At 39.3% G+C, this 26,770-nt stretch overlaps 2 protein-coding genes and 2 non-coding genes across 5 annotated transcripts; all 4 read right to left on the bottom strand.

Moving 5' to 3' along the window:
- Positions 1-1,673: 1,673 nt before the first annotated feature.
- On the bottom strand, positions 1,674-13,955 carry LOC131335970 (plastid division protein CDP1, chloroplastic). 2 transcript variants are annotated; one of them, XM_058371551.1, is made up of 12 exons: positions 13,322-13,955; positions 11,212-11,325; positions 10,910-11,047; positions 10,355-10,459; positions 10,142-10,261; positions 9,305-9,673; positions 8,887-8,982; positions 8,687-8,806; positions 7,161-7,226; positions 6,310-7,059; positions 4,067-4,257; positions 1,674-2,075 (listed from the first exon to the last, which is right to left on the bottom strand). In XM_058371551.1, the coding sequence occupies exons 1-12, from the start codon at positions 13,649-13,651 to the stop codon at positions 1,994-1,996; spliced, it is 2,481 nt and encodes an 826-aa protein (XP_058227534.1). In that variant the 5' UTR covers positions 13,652-13,955; the 3' UTR covers positions 1,674-1,993. The 2 variants fall into 2 exon arrangements, with proteins under 2 accessions (XP_058227534.1, XP_058227535.1); XM_058371552.1 differs by having other exon boundaries at positions 1,780-2,246; positions 13,322-13,939.
- LOC131299352 (small nucleolar RNA snoR100) lies at positions 2,515-2,618 on the bottom strand. The gene has a single exon (XR_009190739.1). It is a non-coding gene; the product is annotated as a small nucleolar RNA snoR100 (small nucleolar RNA).
- On the bottom strand, positions 5,475-5,578 carry LOC131299312 (small nucleolar RNA snoR100). The gene has a single exon (XR_009190696.1). It is a non-coding gene; the product is annotated as a small nucleolar RNA snoR100 (small nucleolar RNA).
- An 8,530-nt stretch (positions 13,956-22,485) lies between the features above and the next one.
- LOC131298591 (uncharacterized) lies at positions 22,486-23,475 on the bottom strand. The gene is made up of 4 exons (XM_058324071.1): positions 23,407-23,475; positions 23,039-23,137; positions 22,740-22,962; positions 22,486-22,652 (listed from the first exon to the last, which is right to left on the bottom strand). The coding sequence occupies exons 1-4, from the start codon at positions 23,473-23,475 to the stop codon at positions 22,486-22,488; spliced, it is 558 nt and encodes a 185-aa protein (XP_058180054.1).
- Between the last annotated feature and the right edge of the window lie 3,295 nt (positions 23,476-26,770).

Raw genomic sequence — 26,770 nt, 5'->3', positions numbered from 1 at the left:
CTAACAGCAAAAAAAAAAGTGTACAAATGTGTTCACTGCAAATATCACTAGCCTACAAAAAAGGCATACAATTCTTAAAACCATACCCAAAAAAAAAAAAAAAATTAAAAAAAATGATAATAATACAATTCAATGGGCACAAAACTCGTGCCATGCACGAGGCCGGACCTAGTGGTGAATACTATAGCATGTAAGAGGTTTTTTCTTTCTTTTATTTTTCCTTCTGAAGATCAAATTTCATTGCCAATACCGAAACAAGAATCCAGAGGATCGATTTACAGAGAAACCATACAAGAAGGGAAACAAACACCCCGAATACAAATATCGAACTCTCCAAAAATCAAAACCCTAGCTAATAATCAGCTTAAGAACAAATGATAAAGGCCAGAGTGGCATACCCACGAGACGATGATATCCGTCAAGCCGAGAAGAGCACGTTGCCATTGCTGAGTCAGTACGATCCCATTCCAGACAGGGGAGAAATACTAAGGACCAGCCACTCACAAGCACCGCTAACGACCACACTACTATCGGAGCAACCCAAACAAACGATAAGGCCTAGCAGAGCGAATCGGAACCAAAGCACAAAAACCAAAACCTGGACTTATTTGCCTACCACCACATCCAGACCAGAAACAGGCCCGAACTAGGGAGACCAGTCAGTGGAAACCCTAAACTAATTAAGAGAAAAAACTCTTCCACCCAACTGCACACTTTATTGTCTCGCTGCCGGCCCTAGGTCATCAGATCTGAAGACGGCAGACGAGATACTGGTTGTGGGGACCACCGTGCGCCAAACTCACCACCGCAGCAGGGCCAACATGCCGGATCTATAACAACTGCTGCCCCAAATTGGGAACGAGGAAAAAACTAGGAGATGAGAGGAGAGAGAAAGAGAGGCGAGGAGGGATAGGAGGAGAAAAACAAGAGGAAGGGGGGAGGGGGTTGATGGGAAGGGAGGCCTCGGCCTCCCCAGCGGAACCCTAGTTCTTACCTGTTTGTTTGCAGGATTAAGGTATGAAATTGGGAGTAGCTACATGCGGGAACCTGTATATCCATTAGAAGGAAGTGGAATCTTAATTGACGTGATGTCAGCAATACAGAGTAGTTTTGGAACATATTCTTGTGTTATTTGGAGGAGGCACGAGCAATTGCTAGTAACACAATGAAAGTCTAGTGAAGCCCATGTTGAACTCCATCTTCAATTCTTAGAGTCCTCTTTAGATGTTCTTTCAATAACTTCGAATTCTTAGCTCATGGTTCTCTTTGCGATCGAACCTTGCTGACCGCACGGGCAATTTGCTAGTATGTCTGTATTAACACTCAAGAATATATGCATCTGCATGATGTTGGTGTGTATCTATCTGATAAAACCATATATTTTCTAATTTCTTTGTATCAAAGTATCACAAGACATTCCTGCTGAAAACTAATTACATGTACTTCTTATAGGTTCTACTACGCACATTCGAGAACCCCATGCGGGAGGAAACTAATTTATTGGAATTTCTGGCTAAACGAACACCCAAAACTGTAGATCTTTGCTCTTTCCTGCCCCCTTCCATCACTTACTCGCTAATCGAAAGGAGGAAAATGAGAAGAAGATGAATCGATAACAGTTAGACTTCATGTTTGTCTAGCAGTCAAAAGAAAGTTCCTGTAAAGGAACAACCGATAAAACACCATTGATATTTCAGACTTACTTTCAAAGCAACAGTACGATCGATACAAGCATCGCCTACCCTCACATGAATGAAAGGATTGTTACAGAAACAAAGTAGCCGAAGTCTCTGCCTAGTGGGTGTATGACTCACCTTGCAGGAAAGAAAACACATCAAAGTAAAAAATAACAGAAACAAAATATAAAAAGCGACTACACTACATTAAATTAGATCTAGTCCTAGTTTGTTAGCTATCATTTACAAGAAAACTTAGACCATAGATTGAAGTAACTTCATCCAGATTTTGGTGAATGTCACGAACTAGACTGAAGTTATGGAGTCTGAATTTCACCTTCACAAAATCTCCATGAATCATCATCTTGCCTTTTCAGGACATAACGAATTCTATATGCGCTGCAGTCAGTAGGTTCAAGATTAAAATCAAGGGAAAAAAACAAAAAACAAAAGATCAGTTGAAAATTGAAGAGCACTTCATCGCTCAGACACACAGGTCGGTTTATCTCTTGGTTCAAGCTCTTGGGCATTGTATCCCAAACGTAACCGCAGTCTCGCTAAGCATTCTTCCTACAGGCACTTCGTTGCTCAGAAACATTATGGGTGCATCTTAAAACATGTGAAAACATAACTAGTATATTTGACAAATGAAGATGTTCGCACATTATGCATTAGTGGGGTGAGTGAATAAACAATATACAACAACAATAGAACCCACGTAGTCCCCAATCATTGGGGGTATGAGCGGGAGAAGATTGAAGACAGACACCTTTGGCAATATGCACAAAGTGACTGTTCTCAGAATACCACTGAAACAGTGGCCCCCTTATACCTGTTTTGCTGTGGAAACCATGCCCCCAAATCAAAGCCAAATGGCATCAGAAAGGGCAAGCCTGGAGACCCAATTCAATTTCTGTGCACATTACCATGCTTCCTTCATTGATAGTCCAGAGTATCGGTATGCATTTAGACAGTATATAACACTTAAAAGGATCATTCACATATGTGGTTAAGGGTCATCTATGTAGTTGATTCATGAATGTTTCCATTATCTAGCTAGGTATATGTCAGTAGTGCCTACAGAAATATTAGGCCAAAGTCTTTGTCAAATAAAGTACTTTATGTGTTGCTTCGTTTATAACAAACTACAACTTCAGAACTTAACTTCGTTTCTCCTTATTTAAGTGTTGCTTCCAATGTTCTAAATACCGTACCGGCCAGGGTACCGGTTTTCCTACTGGTACGGTACGTACCGGTACCGGTCAAATACCGGGTACCGTGTCGGATTTACCGCAACTACAATATATATAATAATTATAATTCAAAAAAAATCCCCTATACCATGCAATTCATCATAAAATACCTATGTGTTTGCCTCTTGTCCCACATTGCCTAGTTACAAAACTCTTTTCCATCTTAAATGACTTTGCACACTAGTGGGCTTGTGAATGAGGACCCAAGAAGAGGTCTCGCACGCTCAGGAAAATGGGCCATAACCGAAGGCAATTTGAAAAAACTGATTCGGAAACCAATTAACCGAGTGCGCGTAACAGGTTATTCGCATGCGGGGGGGGGGGGGGGGGGGGGTGCAAATCCGGGATTTGAGCCTCACGCATGTACTATAATTAAGCCCACGTTTTGCTAAAATTCTGAAAGACAAATTTTTTTTTTCTATCCCTTTGTTTTTTTTGGTTAATTTTTTCGAGGATGCCGAATAACGTGTGAGAGATACATCATACCCAGGAAAAAATATATATTTCTGTTCTGCAAAATACCGGGCGGGATTTCCGGTAACCTTGTCTCAGCCGGTATTTTTCGAAACAGCCGATACAAAGCGGTAAGGACCGGTATTCGGTTCGGAACGGTATTGGGGGGTTAGGGTACCGGTTTTCCTCAAATCCGGTACGTACCGGCCGGTACGGTACAGGATTGACAACTATGGTTGCTTCCCATTTGTTCTTCTCGTTCTATTTAAGTCTTGTTCAACACTCTTGGGCATGCAGTCAATCTAGTGTCGCGCTGCATTATTCGAGAGTGTGTTCTCTCAAGGGCGCAGCTTAACTCATAGTTTCAGATACAGGATTTATTCACTAAAACGTTACGAAAAATCCTTTAACAGTCCTAAAATGCCCCCAAAAACTTAGCATATACTTCCTGTCACTGTTTGATTAGCCAAAGGATTCACTCAGTGCATACTTTTCCTAGCACATAGTTCCTGTTTTCATTCTCCAATTCTTTAAAACCCTCCAAGATGACAAGGGTTGGGTTGGGCTAGGCCAAATACTAAAGCCTTTCATGGAGTTTGTCAAATTCTAACAATTGAAGTGCCAAATGAGAGACAAACCGAACAAGCCAAAACTGTATTCCCTAGTGCTTTTCATAATTCATACCTGTAGTAATTTGGATTCTTCAGCTGAGTTTCATCAACCAGTTCGGCTGCTTCCTCAAGAAGAGCCTCTATTTCAGCCATCTCTGCTCCAGCCCCATCTAATAAAATCTCAGCTCGTATGACAGATAATTGAAGCAGAACGAATCTCCAAAAACAGGACCTATTTTTTGCTTTGTCTGCCACAGCTTGCCACTGTCAAGCAAACGTATTAAAGAGAGAACAGTCACATCAAGTTTTTACCAGGAGATTTTAAAAAGTAAGACACTGGGGAATACAAAACTATTTAAAGTTATTCATACAAAGCAAGAAGAAAACAGAACCAAAAAAAGAACTACAATTGGCCCACACCAGAACTATCAGATACAATCTCAAGTACGTGAGCCTAATTGTATGACAGCATCAGCTGACACTAAACAAAATTACCATAACTTCGTGAAAGTTAGCTTATTGATCAAAATTTAACTCGTTCAGCAGTAAATTCGAATAGAAGAATAGTCTACATCCCACCATCATCAGATCATCCACCAATTTGGGACAGTAATCATCAGATACACACTCGCATAGCCAATAACTAAATAAAAGAAGGGGCAAACTTCAGTTAGACTCCTTGGTTTAATTCCGTAATGCATGTGCTTGGAGACTTATGTTCGCGGTTGTAATTTCCGTCCAATTACGTAGAATTATCCAACGAAATACAAATTCAATGTTGAAGTACATTTGTACCCCTACCTTCTTCCCCCTCTAACCTAACTCAAATTACACCACTTCCACCACAACTGGCCAACTCCCCTGCAGGTTTTGAAATGTATTTGTCACTTCTTTCGGAGACACGTAAACATTGTTGAATCAGAGAAATAGAGAGCTATATCAACTGCTATCATCTAGGTTGAATTATTGCTCCAAAATCAAGAATCTTCCGCCATCACGTTGGAGGAACAGAGGTCACACAATTCATCTCAGATTCCAAAGAAACAAAAATCTTTCAGAAAGTCATACCAATGAAAATTGAGTCTTCCACAACCCATCATCCCCAACTAGTTACTTGGACCGAGAACAAAAGCTTTTCAAGACTATTTTTTTCCAAAACCTATAGTGAAAATACACACATACAATATGACATATATAAATAAAAAGACACACACACATATATATATATATACACGCACACACACACACACACATAGATTTCTCTAGAGGGAGGCAAGAAAAACAGACCCACCCAAATCTGAAAACAACCTTCTCATAACCCACACTTCAATTCGAATTGGAAAACAACAACAAAAAAACTCATGTAGTCCCCAATCATTGGGGGTATGGGCAGGGGAAGATTGGAGACAAACCTAACTTTTGGCAATATGCACAAAGTGGCTGCTCTCATAATACCACTGAAACAATGGCCCCCCTATACCTGTTTTGCTGCGAAACCATGCCCCCAAATTAAAGGCGAATGGCATCAGAGAGGGCAGGCTTAGAAACCCAATTCAATTTCTGTGCACATTACCATACTTCATTATAGTCCAGAGCATTGGTATGCACAATAAATTCAAATTGGAAAACACATAAACAAAATTACAGAGGCCAATAATTGTACCCCTTTTGCACCCGCTCTCCGGCACCACCGGTGCCCTTCTCCTTCACCATCGAGACTAATGTTCTGTGATCTCTTTAGGATTGGTTAAAATTTGAATTAGTTAGTGATTTTCTCCTGAATTGCGTCATATTATTAGGTAATCATTAAAAAATTAGGTTAATAAGTATTTCATTAGGGAAAAGCTCATGTATATATGCATATGTTGATGTATAGAGAGGGGAGAGATAGAAAAGCAAAAGAAGATAAAAGAGGGTATTATGGTAATTTCAAATTCATTGTTAACAGAGTTAGTGCTGCACATAAGTCCACAAAGCACATGGAATTTATGAGCTAATAAACAAAGCTTAGGGGGACAACCCACACATAGACCAAACCACAGGGGTTCTAAGTGAAGTTTTCCCTTAAAGAAAACCCATGCGCGCTCTCTCTCAAGTCCGCAAAGCACATGGAATTTATGAGCTAATAAATGAAGCTCAGGGGGACAACCCGCACATCGACGAAACCACAGGAGTTCTAAGTGAAGTTTTCCCTTAAAGAAAACTCACTCTCTCTCTCTCTCTCTCTCTCTCTCTCTCTCTCTCTCTCTCTCTCTCTCTCTCTCTCTCTCTCTCTCTCTCTTTTCTTAATAGGAAGCAGATCCACAAAGAATTTACCTGAGCAAGCATTGGCCCATCAAGGACTTGAAAGAGGCTATGAACCTTATGGCCTGGCCCAAGAGCTTCAGCTTTAACGGCTTGCCATTGCTTAACAAGGGATTCAGCATCTTTCATGGGCATCGGGCTCTTGTATACTGCTTTAACAGAGGATGAAAGACTGGCAGTTATGCCTGAACTTCGCAAGTTTGCATCATCTGCGTGATTCCTCCCGATTTGCATCTTAAAAACTGAAGTTAGCTTCTTTAATTTGTATGCTATACTATTTCCACTAATAAAAGCAGGCCCTGAACTTCGATCAAGAGAAGAATCTGTGATCCCTGCTTTGCCTGAAGCCCATCTAGCTGAACTTCTCACCCTCCACAACGGCATTGCTGAGAGCTTAAGGGTGGCAAACAGAATGCAGCCCAATGCCATAACAAAAGCAATCTTTCCGAACACATTGTATGAGCCCAACCAACTTTTCCAAAGTTTATCAGGGTGTGTTCCTAAATTTCTTTTCAACTGAACAGATGGCATGGTATCATTGCTTTCACTGCAAGCCTTGCCCACCATCAATGTGCCCTGCAAATTAGATGGAGCTAACTGCTTCACTGCTGACCCAAGATGTCGAGAAGAGTTTGTATATGAAAGAGGCATCTCCAAAGCCCTTCGATCTGATGCAAGAGCAGGGGAAAGTGGCACGGCATGTGCAGATTCTCTAATCTGCCTGATTCCAGAAGCTTTCTTTTCACCAATGAAAAAGTTGGCCTACAGAGAGCAGAGAAGATACGCTTCTCAAGTCTTACGCATTTCCCAATTATCAACATCATCATTCGTTTTAAACCTAAAGGAAGTCATTATAAACATACCAAAGATGGAGAACAGTCTCGGGTATCAGGAAACAAAATAAGCACATTATCCTTCAGCCATTTTTCCTGCCAGTGAGAAGTTTGTGAGTAATGGATATGTTCGCGCAAGGTACAAGCTCACATTTAACAAAACAGTACAAAGTTCACAGCCAGACTCATGTAAATAGAGTAACGTGGCATCAAACAGAGCACAGTCGATGAAGAACCCTGACCATTACTGTCATCAATCATCAGCACTTAGCGCACGAAATAGCCCAAAATTTTACATAGTGAGAAGGGAAACAATGAGTTTAAGAACTTAATTTGGCAATGGTTAAATTATGATAATGGATTGACAGTAGGAATATATGCAATTGAATAAGGTCCTTAAATCCGGTGCTTAGAGAAGGGAAACCAATAAAATATCATCTAGGAAAGGCGCGATTCTCTCTTCTTCGGCAAATGAGTAATCAAAAGTACCATTAAATAAAGATGCAAGGATGAGTCCAAAGCTTGCTTCAGACCTTCCAAAATAGAGGTGTCCACCAGTTAAAATTTCTCTCCCAATTGACAAGAAAACCACTAAGTGTGAACTCGCCTCTTAGCTTGCCATACCCACATCTGACACATATGAGAAGCTAACCCTGACACATATCAGATGCCAACACGTGCCCACACCCATTCGGACACAAGTGGGATAAGTGTCACAACACCAATAAGACACACCAAGAATCTAACCTATGTTACCAGAAAACACTAATACTCCAATGAATCACATTTGGAATGCCCATATTGTACGCCTTAGTTCCAAAACATTGAATTTAGCCATCCACAGCACTCAAAAAATTGCCACTAAAAATTAAAAACTAGAAAGATTGGAGATTTAGCTAGACAAAATATAAGAAAAATTGGTCATACACTCATAATGCTTCTAGAAATATGTTTTACATGATCATTAGACAAAAAATACTCTATTTTAGAGGATGTCTGTCTCTTAAAATGAGAATATTCTTGGGTTCTGAGCCATAGAAGCCTAACCCTATCTTCCAGAAAATAGAGCATACAGCATATCACGTTCCCGTTTTTGTTCCCTGTTCCAGGACGATCCATGTTCCAAGTAACACAGGTCTCTCAATACAAGTTTGAAGAAACTAAAATGGAAGCCAAAAATTGAAATCTGAATACAACGGAATTGTACATAGACACCCCCTACCCTTCCAACATCTAAAAGCCCTTAGTAATAATTAGCGAACAAATAATAGAAGCTTCTAAAAGACATTGGAGCTTTCTATAACCACTTTCCTGATCAAACATACAGTCATAAGAAATGAATGACTTGGATATTATCCTCAAATCGTAATGAAGTAACTTGTGAGGTGATTAATTTTCTTTGCTTGCATGCATACATGCATCTCATACATTTTGTTTATCACCTTGTCCCCGCTACCTCTGCAACCTGATTTTGTTAATACTATAGTCCATCTGTCCATATTGTATCACGTAGAAGTCCAGAAGACCTATCTTTACTTCTTAGAAGAAAGACATACCAGTGACAGTTTTGCACTTGGAAAACCTTTAGCATCCTTTCCAGAGATGGAATTTCCCGATGCAGGATCCGTATTCAATGCAAGTTGCTGAAGTTTTTCAACAGCCTCTGCCTCATCAGCCTGGTAATGGGAAGTCTAGTTTCATTGGAGAAAAACTGAATCCTTGAACCAAATGGTTATGAAGTAACAGACATGTCTACCTGCCCAAGAACGAACAAGCAAAAGGCCTCCTCGAATTTCAAATCCATGCCCTCTGATGCAATTAAACACTCACAAATTGTTCTTGCTTTATTAATCTACATGAGAATGAAAAAAGACAGACATGAAAGGGACTCGAAGCAAAAATATGTTTTCTTGAAAGCATGCATTGGTATAAGAATCTTCCCTGGGATCTAAGAGTGAGTCGAAGGGGCCATGTATAAACTATAAACACACATCACGACACCCACACATACAGCCCCTAATATTTGCTCATATGTTCTAATTGGTTTTCCCTCGTGAAACTGAGATAAGCACTACATTATCCTGTGTAAATAGAGCTGCAAATATATTTCAGCCCATTTTCAAATCAAAGACAAAAAAATGAAGCAGTTATGTCCAGGAGGAAAAAGAATTTACCAAATCGGTTTGCTTGCTTGAGAACCCAAGAGCAATATGAGCTATCAAGGCCATGTGAAAACAATTTAAATCAATGACAACTCTTTGGTTCTGTGATTCAATGGATTTCTTATTCTTCCTTGTAACAGCTAAGCTATCCCAAGGAAGAAGATTAACTATTTCTGTAGCCATGAGCTTATTAAGAGCTTGACTCAAGAAGCATGGCCAATCTCGAACTTGGCATGATGCTTCCACATCAAGGCCCTGTCTAAGCAGTTCACGCAAGGCTGCAATGGCTCGTAGTCTTCGTTCAGCATTTTCAGGTGTGCGAGACATGTCCAGTAATTCCAGTGTACAATCAGGCGCGAGCCTCTCCAAAGATTCTTCTATCTAGAAGGATCAGCCAAAAAATTAAAAATTGTAAGCATCAAGCAACTACAACACCTCTAAATAATTTAAACCCATGATATTGAGCCAAAACATCTAAACAGTTCTAATCAGAGCAGAATTTGGCAAAACAGATTTCTTAGGGAACAGAAATCCACCATCTCTTCTAGAAGCAATCGATGTTAGGGGCTTAACCAACATTTTTATGGCGTTGGACTCCAGTGTGTTAGTGCATCCGTGGAGGGAAGCATCAACCAGAAACATCTAAAAAACTAGCATTCTGACACTCAAAATAGTAGGAACCTTCAACCAGATGAACAATATCACTTTCTTTACCAATTCAATCTTCTCAATTTTTTTTAACCTTCGTTACTGCCCGGAACAGAGATTAAACTATATACAGAGAGCACCAAATGGGATCCTTCAGGAAATGTATTCAAAAGGAAAGTGCAACCATTAAAAGAGATTCACCTCCAATAACCATTTCACGTTCTCTAGAGATGTTTTGCTCCTGAGAAAACACCGGGCACGAGCAAGAGCTTCATATCCTTGGGAAATATTGTTCTCAAAACAAACTGTTGCAATTGCACACTTCAAGAAAGCGCCTATATAAGAACAGGAAGCATAACATAACTGCTAGAAATGAAATGGTACAAAGTCCGGATCGCTTCATCTTTGCCTTACCTCTGCTAATGCCATGGACAGCAGCAAATCATGAACATAAGGTTTAGCATCTGGGTGCTGGAGAGACTTTTGGCCAATTTGTAGCACAAGTTTCTCCTCTCCGACCTGAATCGGAGCAAAAGAAACACTCCGTATTAGACAGTCCAAAACGATATCTTGCTCCATATTCATGGATATTTGCAGGTCACAGAAAACAAAAAGAGAAAACAAGGATACAATAAATGACTTCAACTAAGGGGCCCCTGAAAGCGTATGAAATCAGTTTCTTATATATTTCCGAAACGAAAATGCTAAGGGAACAGACCAAAATTTGAAAAATTGAAAGATTGGATCAAGCACCTACGCATAACGGATTGAGCTGATTTTTCGCAAGGCCACTCGAGAAATTATTTTAAAATTATTGAACGGCTCGGATTATCCGTATGGGACCCGTATTGGGCCCCCCGCATGCTGTCTGTGCGCCATATGTGTAATTTTGGTCGGTTCCCATCGCAGGGTTATTTCCGAAAATAGGAACTGAAATTTCCAAGCTAAATATTTGTTTTCTTGTTTTACCTCTTGAAGAAGGCAAAGAGCACCAGGCAACCAAGACCAAGGGATACGAAGAGAAGATTTAGGTGGGACCTTCTCCCTTATATTACCAGCATATTCTGGTTCAAACATGAGCTTATCCCTCATGTCCATTAGAAGATTCTGAAAATAAATCAAACAAAGTATGGCAAGCAAAAAAATGAGACCAAAAGGAGTAAGAACATAACTACACCAAACGAGAAACAACAACAAAGAAACTGCCCATCAATCCAGATAATACATTCTGTGGATTAACCTGACTTCCCACTGAATTCTTGAACTCTTACCTGGCGAGAAACAACAGCATCCCTTGTATAGCCTTCATCTATCTCAGCATTTTGAAGATCCATCACTGACTTTACAATCTCATCCTTCTCTGCTTGATCCCGGACCCCAATAACCTGCAAGTTCACTTACTTTTTTGTATTGATACCCTAATAACATCAACTTAGGTACTAGGATGTGGATTTTTATGAATGACCAAGTTGCACAGCCATGGAGCTCTCACGGACGAATGGTAGGCACTCAAAAAAGGTGACCAGTGGAGATAGAAGAGATAAAGGTTAAGCAGTCTCAGAGAGACCGAGCCTCTTGGCTTGCTGGAGGAGATCACTCCGGAGGTGGTTACCACTACTTCATTGCAGACTAAGGCCTTGGAGGTGAGCTCACCTAAGTGCACATTGTCATGTGATTGAGGAATGCACCTTTAATTGGTTAGCAAACCGAAAATACAAAGGCTGTCTCAGAAAATGAACTACTGAGGGTATCTCTTTCCTAGGTTTGGCCAAGTCCAGTCCACCTCTTATCACAGTATTAATATAGAGAGCCAATGCCCCACCACTCTGCCTGTCCCTGTCTTCTTGGGGCCAGGTTGGATCATTTCACCCTCCTTAACAGCAAAACCAGGAGATAAAAGCCACCACTGGTAGTGCACAAACTCTTCAGACCTCAGCTGCTACAGTGTGGGTTAAGGGTGCTCCTCAGGCATGGGGAGATACAAAAGGAAACCTTGTCAGTAGATTTTTGTTTCATCACTTGGAGAGTGTCTTCTAATCAAGATCTCTCTAATATCGGTTAAGTCAGAACAGAAACCCACCCTATCCACAGAACAGACCGGCCGATGGCAAGATGCTACCAATAGCGTTCCTATACCGAGTTAAGAGTACACTTGTAAAGTTGGAAATTATTTAGTTTTTATTGGAAGCATGTTGTACCAGGCCCTCTGTACCTAGCGAGCAAAACACCATAAGACATGTTGGCAAGTGTAGACACTGAAATTTCCTTGAGTGTTACAGCAAGCTATGAGACAAGCATGTGTATATATTATATGTTATTGCTACATTATCCTCATTTACTAAGTCTACCTGGAAAGCGGCAAGCCATGGACAAGCTGGTAACAAAGTGCCTTGGGCCTCTCTGGTTTGATTCCATAAGAATGTGCAAAAATGGGCTTTCATATGTTGACTACGATGTTGGGACAAATTGGCCACAAAGGATGGGCTCGGAGCTTGACGTATGCGGATGAATCCAGTGTGTGTTCTTCATAGCAAGGACCAAGAGGATAAATCTTTTGGACAGTCAACAGGGAGCTACCTAGGGTGGCTTGAGCTATTGAATAAACTATCACCAATAGAGTGAGTTCACAACGTAACATATAAACAAAACTTTTTCTTTGTGGTAGGGATAGACAAGATCAGGTGTTGAGCTGAGCTGGTGTTTGGGTCCTGTTAGCTTGCACCTTGTTTGCTGCTGTTACTGTTGTACTTGGGGTATAATCCTTTGATTCTGAGTTGTGGTTCTTGTTTGGTCACAAAATCTACATTGACTGCACGAAAAAAACCTCTGCCTGACTATAGCGGGGTTAACATAAATTTCACTTCCACCACCGACCCTATGTGTAAAACCTCTATGAAGTCAGACTCAGTGTTCTAAAAATCGGCCGACTAGACCTCACCTAGGCACTAAGCAGTGGTCCTAGACCTAGATTAGGCAGCCGACTTGGCACTAGGGGCCCCCTTTTCCGCCGGACTAGCGCCTAGCCATTTTTAGAATATTGGTCAGACTCTGTCATTGTCACCTATTTTGACAATTTTCTTGATAGAAACATGCTAGACACTTGATTTCTATAAACTAGGGAAGCTAATGAGACAGTCAAAATGGAAACTGTCCCTCTTCAGTCTTGACAGATCAAACCACAATAATGCGAAAGAATCAAGGGTCTACAATACGTTTCCTCCTATTTTCCCATGAACCAAACCAAGTACCAAGCAAGCCTCGAGGTTAAACCAAAATAATGCAAAAGGCCAGCTTGTGAATATAGCCCGCCCCATAGGCCCATAACCAGGTACCGACCAAGAGAAATTAAGATTGTAAAAGAAAAATAAATAAAGAGGTGACCTGGTAGCAAGTAACGGGAATTTCCACGATCCGCGCCTGGGAATTGCTGTCGGTGTGGTCGTTTTTGGAATCGATAATGCGAAGGTCAGCAGCGTTAAATCTGGAGGGGGCAACAGCCAAGGAACCTCTCCTCTTTCTCCTCCTCACTCCTAAGAGAAAGTGCGGCAACCCTGCCGAAACCCTAGGACGAAAATGGCGGCCGATCCTACTCTTCTTGTGGTGGTGGTGGTGGTTGTTTTCGGCGAAGGAGAAGATTGTTTGTGATGGATGGTAGAGGGGTAGAAACACCTGCCGAACACTCGGCGACCAATGAACAACAAATGTCGTCATGATAGTGATGATACATTCGTGCTCATTCGTTCAACTTTTGATTGCAAATGCCAGTCTGTGTGAGAGTCTCATGTATGTATATTTTGTCGAATGAAAGTGAGAAAGAAAGCGGATCAAACAAAACCAAAAAAAAAGTGAGAGAGAGAGAGAGAGAGAGAGAGAGAGAGAGAGGGACACTCCAGCACAGGAAAGGAGGCTATGGACTAGGGAGAGCAGCTATTTTTTCCCAATCCCAAACGATGAAACGAACAACCCCCTCTAGCCTACCGCTTTTCGTTTCATTTTCCCTGCGCGCTGTCTTTCCTTTTCTCGTTGTTGAAACAAGACTAGAACAATTTGCAGAGGTGGCCGCTATTTGCAGCCCAATTTATGCTACTCTCAGCCGATTGCTACCTACAAACCACCATCTTATAAGGATTTGCTACTTGCAATCAAAAAAATATTCCTAAACTTCCCTTTTTGCCATTGTATAAAGAATACATACAACCCAACAATCAAACATCCCAACACCTCTTTTTTTCTCCCCGTTCGTTCCTTTTCTGACCTAGGTCTTCAACCCCCCACCCCCCACCGTTTCTTCTCTGGTCCACAACGCCACCACCCACCATTACCGCCAGGTCCGCCACCACCCACCCCACAGTGCCATCTCCCCCTCCCGTCTCTCTCTCTCTCTCTCTCTCTCTCTCTCTCTTTCTCTTTCTCTCCCGTTTCTTCTTCTCTTCCCTCTGTGACCACCACAACACCACTCCCACCACACCACAACAACAACACTACTTTGAGGTGAAGGAGGTGTGAGAAGGAAGCACAACACGCCGGCATCACCAACAATTTCGAAGTTGAACATCGGTAACATTTTGAATCTTGTTATTACGCGATTTTTTTATTTCCGTTTGATTTTTTTCTTGATAAACCCACGAGCGTACTGCTATTTCGTGTATCTATTTCATGTATTTTGAATATAATCGAACATCAGAGTTCGATTGTTTGACACGATTTTGGATATTAAAGTATAATTATTTGCCCCCTATTCGGATTTTAAGATCTGAAATTTATTACCTCATTCAAATTTTAGTATCTGATTGGTCGATTGGTCCTTGTGTATTACAGCAGTAGCTAAATTTGTTAGAATAGCTCATTCGGAATGTAATATCTGAATTTTTTTGCCTCATTCGGATTTTAATATCTGAAATATTTGGCCACATTCGGACTTTAAATTTTACCCGAGTTGTGTATGTATTTTACCCCAATTCTGTAATCGGTCTCTGTAAGTTTTTCACTCTAGACGTTTTCATCATATAATGTGAACCGATTAGACAATGACACAAACTATTGACATTGTCCAGGAATGATTGACAAAATTTTTGGATTTTAATATGTAGCTGAATTTGTAAGGTAAGGTCATTCGGAATTTAATATTTGAAATATTTTGCCTCATTCAGATTTTAATATCCAAAGTATTTTACCCCATTCAGACATTAGAGTCCGATTTGTTCCCTCTATTTCAGTCATTAGAATCCGATTGTGAGAACCCATAAACATTCATAACATTACCCCACTCGGAGTTCTTTCTTCCCCATTGAAAAAGAATAGGAAAACCCTAGTTTGGCATGAAGAACTTGAAGTAATCTCTTGGAGTTTGACATGTAATCTGAAAATTTCTCTTCTTGTGGTAAGAAATCTTCCTTAAACTACGAGTATTGATGAATATGCGCATATAGAATCAACCTACATGGAAGAGATTTAAGAATTAGGGTTCTATAGTGCTTACATGATGATTTTATACCTAATTCATCTTAAATTCTTAAATATTGTTAATTTGTATGGATAATATGATTTTGATCATGGAAACCCAAGATTGATGCATGTTAGTTGGTATATAGATGGATTATGAGCATGAACTTGTAGAAATTTGAAGTTGCTTACTGCTATTGATGTGAAGATATAAATTTGGGCAGCATCCAAAGCTGTATTTTTCATCAAATTTGTTATACTTAGACAAGTTTATTGGTTATGGGTCCTTTCGAGTCTTAAAGATTATTAAGTTGATGTTGTTTTGGCAATGGAATCATCGAAAAATATGAAATACACAATTTGTAATGAATATTCGATCACAGACTGCTCTGCCGAAAAACTGTGTTTCCTGCACAGAATTTCTGACTTTGAGATTGAATTTGACTTGGTTCTCTTGCTTATAAAATTTTGGAAAAAATCAAGGATGAACTTTGATGTGTTATTATGAGTTATACCCAATCCCAGGTCATTTGGGTGTATACTTTGATCTTGGCAGATTTTACAAGTTGGTGTGACACTGCTGGAAATACTTTGACCACAGCATGTGGTCTGAGTTTGTGGAATTAATTGACCGACCTAAAGAGGTCGTATTATTCTAATGTTTTGAGTAGTTGTTGTTCTATATATCTAATTTGATCTTATAAATTCGCGGTTCTTAACTTTGTACGGATTAGTCTTTAAAAATACAACTTTGAGTCTTCTATTTGGGAGGGACATGCATTTCATGCATTCATATGTTGATTTGTGCAAGTAAACTTGATTTTTTCTTTTCATAAAGGTGATTTGGTGATATCAATTGTGTACTAGGTGTTAACGAGGTTCCAAGGTCATCTGAGATACGTAGGCTGTGAGCGACGTGTTGGTGAATCTTTTGTGTAGAAGTTAGAGGAGGAGTTTTCTTGACACTTGGCTCATATCAAGTAACCTCTTGCTGCGATTTTTGCTCCGTCACTACAACATCTGTGACATGTTTCTCAGCATCCATTGTGTGATCTTCCGACTTCAAATCGTGGTGTATTGATGGGTCAACTATTTCTTGTTTATCAATGGAGGGAAAGGAAGCAATCGAGATTTCCATTGACAATGTAGGAGGAAGAGGGGAGGAGGAAGATAGGCAGACTTGGCTACTGGTGGAAGGGGCCTGGTGGTGGGTGATGGCAGCTGGGGATGAAAATGGAGGAGTTTGAATGGGGGAGGGAGGAGACGTTCTGGGAGGGAGGGAGGGAAATCAGGGAGATGATTTTTTGTGGTTGTATGTAATGAGTTATGTAATATTCTTAAAGGGTAGAATGGTCAAATAACATGAGGTTTTAGGGGTATAATGGTCAAACTGCATGAGGGCATTTTTGTCCGTAATTGATAAAAAATTTAATTGGCTACGAGTAGCAAGAACTACGCTGCAAATAGCGGCCAACTAAATTATTTTGTGCGAAATGATAGACAAAAGGTTTGGTAGAACGAGCGATGCTATCAATACAATTTAAAACATCTCAGACTCCAAACACAATTGCATTCGGTGTCGTATGATAAACATAGGTCCACATATATCGAATGCTTCCGAATGCAATTGTGTTTGGCGTTGTAATGTAAGCTTTTTGTTGATAGAATTAAATGAACACCTTTCAATAGGCAAATGATTTTGGCACTCCAACTTTTTATAATGGCACTCTAAAATTTGTCTTTTAGTGTTCAAATTATACATAACAAGGTACACTAAAAGATAAATTTTGGAGTGCCATCATAAAAAATTGGAGTGCCAAAATCTTTTTCCCTTTCAATATTACTATGAATTTATGATAAAGTAATTTGTTTGACTGTGACACCTCGTGATGTGTTGACCTAGCTCAGAGTTCCACTCATGGTCGGCTAGGTATGCACGATGAGATCCGAAGTTGAGTTGGCCAAAAAATTTGCACTGCCAACTTGACTTCGATCCCCACCTTGTGTACACACGACCTGCCCCTTAGTGGAACAGTGACATCATGTCAACGCGCTACATGCCGTCACAGCTACACAAAATTTTAAAAATTAAAATTAATTTTTAGCTTCCGACAATAGTCATTTGTCACATTTTATTACAATTACTTCAATGGTGTTGATGCTAGGCAATATCTTTCTTCTCACAATAAAGTAGTAGTACTTGCTTACTACTTTTTAAACCACTGAAATCCAAGTCAAAGGACTAAAAAAGTGCAAAGAACGAAATATGCAATTTCAGATATCCAGGACTTCCTCAACATGTTTCTCCCAACTCCTCTGGATAATATGCTTTCAAATATCCATTGAACTTAAGATTTTTTTTGTTTCAGTGGTAATTTTAAAGCCGAACAAAGCTGTTTAGCAAAAATTAATCTGAAGTTGAGTTGTTTTGGCTTTGGTGGCTGAAATTCGAGTGGAAAAACTGGATGTAATTTAAAATCGTAATGACCCTAAAATGGTTTTGACTAATAAAGTGGCAAGACTTTAGTAATATGGCATTGCTTCCTTTAAATTTTTAATTCATTGATCAAAATTTCATATAGCCCTAAACTAAATATGACTAAGAGAAGTTGATACTATTACCTTTTTAGCTTATGTTTCTTAGATTAAGGAGGCTAACTGATACTAAATGTGATAAAGTACTAAATTAGGACAGAAGAGTAACAAAAGGGGCTATAATTGTAGCACTAAATAATACTAGATTAAGGGAGCAAAGTGTAGAGTTTTTTTAGATGAATGGGGTAAAATGAAAAAGGGTGATAGTTTAAGAGGTACCAATAGTTTCACTAAACTTTTTCTAAAAATTATGGTTTCGTCCTCATTTGAATTTTTTCCACGTTTGTTAGTTTTGCGAATAACTTTTATGACTTTTTGATTTGTCTCAGTGAGACGAATCGGAAAAGTAAATTATTTTTATTTTTACCCAAATTGTAAGGACCCATAATTTTAGAAATCATTAAAAGAGTTTATTCAATATTATAAATGAGGAAAACATGAAATTTGTTGAGTTTATTTGATTTGGGGTTAATATAAAAGGATTGTTAGTGGAGGGAGTGTAAGTGTAATTAATGTGTGTGCTAGTATATATATAGGTGTGTGTTTGTGTGTGTAGGGGATTAAAATCCCAACTCCTTCCTCTCTCTCATCTCCCAATCTCTCACTCTCTCCCTCGGCACCTCTCTCTCCCTCTTGCTCTCACACTTTAATCCACCAATACAATTTCAACCCTCCATCAATCAACCTCCCAACCTTCACTTTTTCGTGTATTGGAGCTCGTATTGCATTCGTAGGAGCTCGGTGGTTCGTATTTGGCTCGGTGTTGATTTGGAGGTCGAGGCCCGATCTCTCTTCGTGTTTGCTCTCCAACCTCGAGGTAGGGATTTCTTGCTCTAGTTATATGTTTATGAGTTGATTTTGCCCCATAATCGTGCCTTGAATCATTGGTAGTAGTGTTGTGTTCTTCCTTGAAAATTTGCAGAAAAATCTGCTCGAATTGAGCTGTTATCGACACCATTTGTATTGTTATCTATACATTTGTGTTCCAAAAACCAGAAAATCACTTGTTATCGATACCTTTGGTCCTTGTTATTGATACCCTTGTCTGGAACACTTTTTGGTGAAATGGTATCGATACCATTGTGCTAGGTATCGATATCTTTGGCTTAGGGACAGTTTCACAGCTTTGTTCTAAACTTCATCCTTTTGACCCCCGATCACTTCTAACACCTCTAAAACACCTTTAAACCATCTCTAAGCTTGGTTACTCATCATTTGATGATTCGTTGATTGTTTCCACTCTTTAAACAATTGTTAAGTGTCATCTTAGTTTCGTTGTAAAATGGGAAACGTACCGTAAGGTTGCTCAGGAGTACCATAGGCAATGCGAGGTGTTCTGATGAGTCTATTTGGTAAGTGTGAGCTGATCTAGTGATCCGAAGGGTAAGTTAGTAACTCGTCCCCTCATGAGCCGTCTTGTTGAACCTATTCATCTTGCATCTTTAATATCGGTACAAGCGGGTCGTATGTCATAGAGTTAATATGGGTTGGTAAGTTACTTAGAGTATGGTGGCATTGTGGGGAATATAAGGGGTGGATGTGAGTATGTTTAGTGGTCCAAATGATGTTAAGGTGATATGATAACTTGTGTCCTCACGACTCGTCGGATCTTCCGATTCCTTTGGCACTCTTCCTATGAGGTTCAAGCGTAGAAACAAATGGATAGAGTATTGTAGTGTTATATAATGGTCGATTGAAATTTTGTGGTACAACCGATAGATTGATGACGAAGCTAATTGAGAAACGATGACGATTATAAAAAGTGTGAGAAGTGACCCATGTGATTGTTATTGAGGGAATAGACTCGGGGTGACCTTACGCTCGAGGGAACTAGACCCGAGGTGACCCAAGTGATTGTTATTGAAGGAATAGACTCGGGGTGACCCTACGCTCGAGGGAAATAGACCCGATGTGACCCAAGTGTTTATCGATGGAAAATACCTGATTAAAAGAAAGGAAAGGTTTTGCAACAAAGGGATTTTGTGATGATAAATGTGGACACGAGAAAGATTGTGGTATCATACGAAGAATAATAAGATGATTTGGAATGGCTTATAGACTCATGTGGATCAGTGTGAGTTTATTACTACATTTAGTCTAAGAAGTAAATGGTTAATGACATCTAGGTGAAATCTAGAATCCTTTGATTATAGTGTGCAGCTCATTGGTAATCATACATACCTTGGGCGTATCTATCAATACTCACTCATACATGGTGCATGATTCATCACATTTTCATATAGTTTGAGCACAGATTTCTCTACTGGGCACGTGTTTTGCTCAACCCTTTCCTTCTTTCAGTTACACCTGAAGATAGTGATACGGAGTGCTTGGCATGCATTTTTTACTTCATCCCTTTTGAAAGCTAATACGGCAAAGTGCTTGGGCATCTTTTTGTAAAACTCTATGGGAATGTAATAAATAATTTCTATTATGACTATTATTTGATCATGGAAGATTGTAAACCCTAAACCTTTTTTTTATTATGTTATTTGGGTCGTCGGGCCAGAATATAAACTTGAAACTTAATTTGCAATTATGGGAATGAATTGTCATTTGAATTATTATCTGTATTATTGTGAGGAAATGTTTATTGGAAATGTTTATATTTTATGTTGAAAATCGAGGGCGTGACACAAATATTTTGGAAAATAACCACTTTTAAATAAAAAAGAAGAAGTCAAAAGACGGCATTTTTGTTTTTAAAAAAATGATTATTTTTCAAAACATTTGGGTCACATTATTATTTTTTCTCCAATTTGTCTTGACGAAACGAATTGAAAAACCGAAAAAGTGGCACAAAACTAACAAACGCGGGAAATTTTCAAATAAGGACAAAACCAAAAAAGTAAAAAAAGTTTGGGATGGGTGCAGTTGCATGAGCAGGAGGTAAATACGAGTGTAAAAGCATCTTTAATGAAAATGACACACATTCCAAACTCCTAAAATCCGCAAGAATAAGAATTGAAAATGCAAGTGCAATGTGAAGATTAAGAGCGGAAGTGAGGGAGAAAAGAAGGATTCTGCGGAAATTTCTGCCATGCTCCGAAGTGGTGTGGGAGCTTGGATGATGCTCCTATTAATATGGACTCTTGGATTGAAAATTATGTAAATCACGGCCATTAGATCAAAATCACCCACAAAATGTACGGTGGATTTGTTAAAAACAATATGATTTTATTATTTTCTGTCGAAAAATCGCAAATATTGTTTAGCATCTATCTCTATTATAAAACAGAAGGGTGTGGGGACAAATTGTTGGAACGGCTTAGATTCATTTGATCCAAAGGCTGTAGTGCATCCTCCCACTTCTCAGTTAAGTGCCCATGATTTTCACCTAAATCACATAATTACCATCCCATTCCAACCGGGATGCATAGTGCCATAGGCACGAGTTTATTATTTTATTATTTTCTGTCGAAAAATCGCAAATATTGTTTACCATCTATCTATATTATAAAACAAGACGTGTAACGCCCTGAATTTTGGGAACGTTAATTAGATAATTCATTGAAAAACTAAATAGAGTCTTGCTCATTATTACATCATAATCTTAACAAAAGTACTTTCATTCAACAAAACGGGGGGGGGGGGGGGGGGACTAGGGTTCTATCTACTGCTCTACTTGTTCCTCCATCCTGACTAGCTCCTCGGCTTCTAAGGTGTAGAGTTCACCCTGTTCGTCTATAAGATCTGACACATCATACCAGTGTCGCCACCAATATAATATGTCAGGGTCACCAAAAGGTAACAACGTGAGCTATAAAACCGCACTAGAGTAACCTATACCCACTAACCCTTAACTTACGAACACATGATCACAAATTCAATGATTTCCACATAGTTCATACATATTCGACAAAACAGTTAATAATGACACATCTGTATTCACTATTCAACTAACGTTGGTGTCCATGATTTTTCGAGTTTCTCCTATGCGACTCCTCGTAGACCGTATCACTGGTTTCACGATTCATTAACCAAATCAACATTTTCAAAATCGTCATTTTAACACACCCAGCCTCAGTTCCACCTCGCCGGTCTCCCAAATATCCTCACAATGGTTCCGCCGCACCGGGTTCCAATTGGCACACAAAACCTAGCATTGACTCCTCTCCGCGGATAATCAAGCTACTCACCCAACCTCGGTTCCGCCGCGTCGGTCTCCTGAGTATCCTCACAATGGTTCTGCCGCGCCGGGTTCCCATTGGCACACAAAACACACACCACACAATAAAATTTTTACAAATATATATTTTCATGGTGGCACATTATACGAGGAAGAATTACATCCCATTTTAACCAATAATAAATAAGTGCGTTGATTTTCAAACTCCCTTTTTAATATCCACACTCTTTTTTGTCCATTACAGTCCATTCATTCGGAAAAAATTAATTTCGGAAATAAATATTCGAAATCTATAACAAGATTTGGACTTTAATTTCTGATTTATGTACCAGTACTTAGATTTTAATTTTTCAGGTTTCTCTATCACTCGGTACTTTTGTCATCCATTGTATACGATTTTGATAGACGTTACGTTCTTAAGATCTTGAACCTTCAAATGGGTTAGGATTTCTCTGGGTTTCACCAAAGCAACTGACAAATCAACCACCGTGCTAGTCTGCTCTGCTGACAACCTCCCGGCATACGAATGACCCTCCAAGTACACCACTGGAGGATGGTTGTGAGTGTCATTGTGGATATAGATAGTCTAACCATCATTGCCCTTTACAGCTTTCAATTCAAATGGGTATTTACATTTTTTGGTGCCCGTGGACTGCACTCTCTTCTTCACAGCTACCTCCTTCCCATCAACCTTCTTCACAAATGGCCTATACTTACCGCTTCTTTCACATGAAAACCTCATCCAAGGTGTGCGATTCTTAATACATTTCTCAAAACCCTTAATCACAAAGAAAAACCCGTGTTGTTTACCAGTGCATGTTATCCTATCTACCAATGCTTCATCGGATGGAAAAACCTACACACACATGAAAAAAATTATAGCCCGTAATATAAAATTGCACATGATAAATGCTCTATCAAAAAACACTCACCGTCTCCGTTGTAAAATACTCTGTATAATCGTATGGAGGACGAGTGGAAGTAGTTATAGTCGATGACACTACATAACTATCAAGTGTTGAAGTGTCACCCTGTAACACCCGAAGGCAAACCAGGTAAGTGCCGGATTCTCTACAGTTTCATTCAGATATTAATATCTAAAAATTGGCACCAAATTCCGATATAAGAGTCCAACAATGTTGATAATATTCGGATATTAATATCCGAATAGTTGTACATAATTCAGACATTAGAGTCCGAAAAATTAGTAAAGTTTTGGCACTGTGTGTCCATTTGTGTCGGGCCAGAACTGAAATTCAAAATGGAGGGCTTCTAAAATTGAAAATGGAGGTGGGCTTACCTCTTTCTGCGGTTTTTGCTCCATCATTACAACATCTGTGACTTGTTTCTCAACTTCCATTGTGTCCATTGTGTGATCTTCTGACTACAAATCGTGGTGTATTGATGGGTCAACTATTTCTTATTTATCAATGGAGGGAGAGGAAGCAATCGAGGTTTCCATTAACAATTTAAGAGGAAGAGGAGGGGAGGAGAATAGGCAGACTTGGCTGCTAGTGGCTGATGGCAGCTGGGTAGGGATGAAAATGGAGGAGTTTGAATGGGAGGATGGAGGAGACGTGGTCTGGGGAGGGAAGGAAATCAGGAGTATGTGGTTGTATGTAATGGGGTAAAATGGTCAAATAGCATGAGGTCTTAGGGATATCATGGTCAAATTGCACAGGGGCATTTTTGTCTGTAATTGATAAAAGTTTTAATCGGCTGCGAGTAGCAAAAATTACGCTGCAAATAGCGGCGCCCTTTGCAGAGCAATTTTTGTTTCCCAAATGAAAACCAAATGGGGGTAAATTTCACTGACTTTCCCTTGAGGTTTCTTACAAATGCACAAACCTCTCCTGAGGTTTTTGAAATGACACTACCCTCCCTTACTTTACCAAACAATATACATGTTTCCCCTTCCGTTAAGTTGTTGTTAGACTATTAACCAAAGTTTTGAATACCGTTTCGGATAGAGTACCGGTTTTCTTATTGGTACGGTACGTACCGGTACCGGTCAGGTACCGGGTACCGTTTCGAATTTACCGCAACTATTATTATATATAATTATAACTCAAATTTTTTTTCGATACCATGCAATTTCTTCTATATAATAAATCAATAAATTTCAAGTAATTGACTTTTCCTCTTCCCAACAAACCCATTTCTTCTCTTCATTTTTTTTAAATCGGAAAATTACTGCACTTGGACCACTTCCATTCCCAAACCATGTGCTAAAACCACTAGTTTTGTACACATAAAAAAATCCACAGCTTTTTTAACTTTCTCCAATCCAACTAAACACTCACTCTCTCTTCTCTCTCTCTCTCCTCAGACAAACGAAAAACCAGATGAAGACCCGCTTGAGTCTTCCTCTCTCTTTTCTCTCTCTCATACTTACAGTCTTGCACGGTTACACCACTCCATTTTCCTTAACCAGTGGGAAGATCTAATTTCATCACCCTTCTCTTTTATTCTAATTCCTTTAAGTGGGTTGTATTATGTATTGTTGAGAGGGATTCCAATGGGAAGATCTATGTAAGTAATCACTTCCAGCCACGGTCGGATAAGCTGGAGAAGACCACGAGGAGCCACTTTTTTTTCCGATTTCCTCTTTTCTCCTTTTTTTTCCTTCTATTTCTCCATTTCCTCCACTCCCTGGTGTGAAATGGCCCTGTTTTGCAAAATTCCGGCCGGAATCTCCAGTACCTCCGGTACCTCCATCTCGTCTGAGATCGTCCGGAATCGCCGGTACTCGCCGGTAATATCCGAGATTAGAGCCGGAACGGTATTTGAGGTATAAGTTACAGGTTTTACGCAAATCCGGTACGTACCGGCTGGTACAGTACGGGATTAACAACATTGCTATTAACCGAAAACTATGAAGTTAGCATATTTTAGCAATTTATTAACTAAAATACCCTTCATAACTCTTTTCTGTTTCATCTAGAGGGCGTTTTGGGAGCCTACTTTTTGGTTTTTCATTTTCAACTTTTTGGCTTTTTTGACTTTTTGGATTATGGTCAGAATGTATTTTGAATCTGGTAGAGTGTTTGGATGATATGTGCAGAATGTATTTTGTAACAAGAGTAGTATTTGGGAGATATTGGCTGAAAATGAATTATAAGTTGGTTTTTTACTATGTTGCCCCTACCCATGTCATAAAAATAAGACTCATGTTAATTAAAAATCCCCTTCCCCTCTCTCTACAGAGAACCCATCTTCTCCCCCTTTGAGTTCTTACTTCAAGAACCCAATGGTTAGGGTTATTTGCAAACACAAAGTCTAACTTCTAGAATCAAATGGTTTGGGAGAACCCATCTTCTATTTTGCTGTAAAATCTCAAACTCATCTTCGAGTTTTGACGAACTGAAATCAAATCTCAAACCGATATGAAACAGACGAATTGAAATCAAGTCTCAAATCTCAAACCCATCTTCTATTTTGCCATTGAGTTGATTTTGCCGTCGTCGTGGAGTCCAATTTTGTTGATTTTGCCGTCGTCGTGGAGTCCAATTTTGTCGATGTCGCCGTCCTGAAGATTTAGTAGTGGAGTTCAATTTTGCATTGTCGTCAGAGAGTTGGAGTGGGGTTTTCTTGACCGGTGAGAGTATAACATTCATGGAAGGGGTTTTGGAGGATTATGGTGAAACAGAGAGGATTGTGTGCCTTTTGAATGAGAATGTGAAACCGAAAATGGAAAAAGCTCCTCCAAGTCTCTTTTTCACTTCTTTTCTCCATTGTTCAAATCTCAAAACCCATTCTCGTAGAATGAGTTCTCTGTTTCTTAGCTAAATAGCCAAAATGGGAAAAGGGAAAACAAAAAAATGCAAAAATGAACTTGCCAAATAGGCCCTTAACAACAAACTTTGTAACCAATTTTAAGAAATGATGTTGTTAGCTTGATGTGGAAAATAAATGATAATTGCGATTTCTCAACGTGACAATATTGTTAGCTTGATGTAGAGAGATTCAAGAAATAAACTAATTGGAATAGTCAAAGGAAAACCTTCGATTGACTATTCTAACGGGCATGATTGGGATTTCAGAAAATTTAATAATGAACGATGATACATAAAGGTTTTTTATTTTTTAATCATGAACTAACAGAAGTTACAGAAGGTTGCTCAATTCAAAATGTTTTCTTTGCATAACTCACTTTCTCCCTATAACCAACTTGAAATATTTTAAAATATAATTTTATCCACACAACCCATTAAATTCACTCAATCTTTTCATTATACCCCTTCCCATTCAAAACACCAAATCTCCATAGCCACCACCACCAAAGCTACGAACACCGCCTTACCACCGTCACTCCCTCCCTTCCTCTCTTCAAGATTATTCGTTCACGTACTCTCTCTCTCTCTCCACAATTCAAAATCGAAATTTGAAATCCAAAAAATCCTAAAAAGTTCAAAAATTGAAACAAAAAAATTGAAACCTGAAAATTCAAAACGAAACCCACTTGGGAGCCAACTGAGCACTATTTTTTTTTTGACCCATAATTTTCAAAATTTTGAACCAAATTTTCGACGTTTCAGGTATGAAAAAATGCAAAATTTTCGACGTTTGAATACCGTAGTATTTAAATAATTTTGATAGTTAGTTACCGAAATATATATATGTTTTTGATAGTCAATTACCAAATTTTATATATATACATGCCT

The sequence above is a fragment of the Rhododendron vialii genome, chromosome 8a (genome assembly GCF_030253575.1).
Source record: "Rhododendron vialii isolate Sample 1 chromosome 8a, ASM3025357v1".
NCBI lineage: Eukaryota > Viridiplantae > Streptophyta > Magnoliopsida > Ericales > Ericaceae > Rhododendron > Rhododendron vialii.
Note: the sequence above shows the minus strand (reverse complement) of the source record. Positions and strands in the feature narration are given on the sequence as shown.

What these genes read in the sequence shown, in the direction of transcription:
- LOC131335970 (XM_058371551.1), bottom strand. Translation starts at nt 13,651, where the DNA reads ATGACGACATTTGTTGTTCATTGGTCGCCGAGTGTTCGGCAGGTGTTT. An exon ending in CAAGTGCAAAACTGTCACTG is followed by an intron (nt 7,227 to 8,686) that starts GTATGTCTTTCT and finishes TCTCACTGGCAG; the next exon opens with GAAAAATGGCTGAAGGATAA. An exon ending in ATGGGCCAATGCTTGCTCAG is followed by an intron (nt 4,258 to 6,309) that starts GTAAATTCTTTG and finishes TTTGCTTGACAG; the next exon opens with TGGCAAGCTGTGGCAGACAA.
- LOC131298591 (XM_058324071.1), bottom strand. Translation starts at nt 23,475, where the DNA reads ATGGACACAATGGAAGTTGAGAAACAAGTCACAGATGTTGTAATGATG. An exon ending in AGCAAAAACCGCAGAAAGAG is followed by an intron (nt 23,138 to 23,406) that starts GTAAGCCCACCT and finishes CGGGTGTTACAG; the next exon opens with GGTGACACTTCAACACTTGA. An exon ending in GTCCACGGGCACCAAAAAAT is followed by an intron (nt 22,653 to 22,739) that starts GTAAATACCCAT and finishes ACCATCCTCCAG; the next exon opens with TGGTGTACTTGGAGGGTCAT.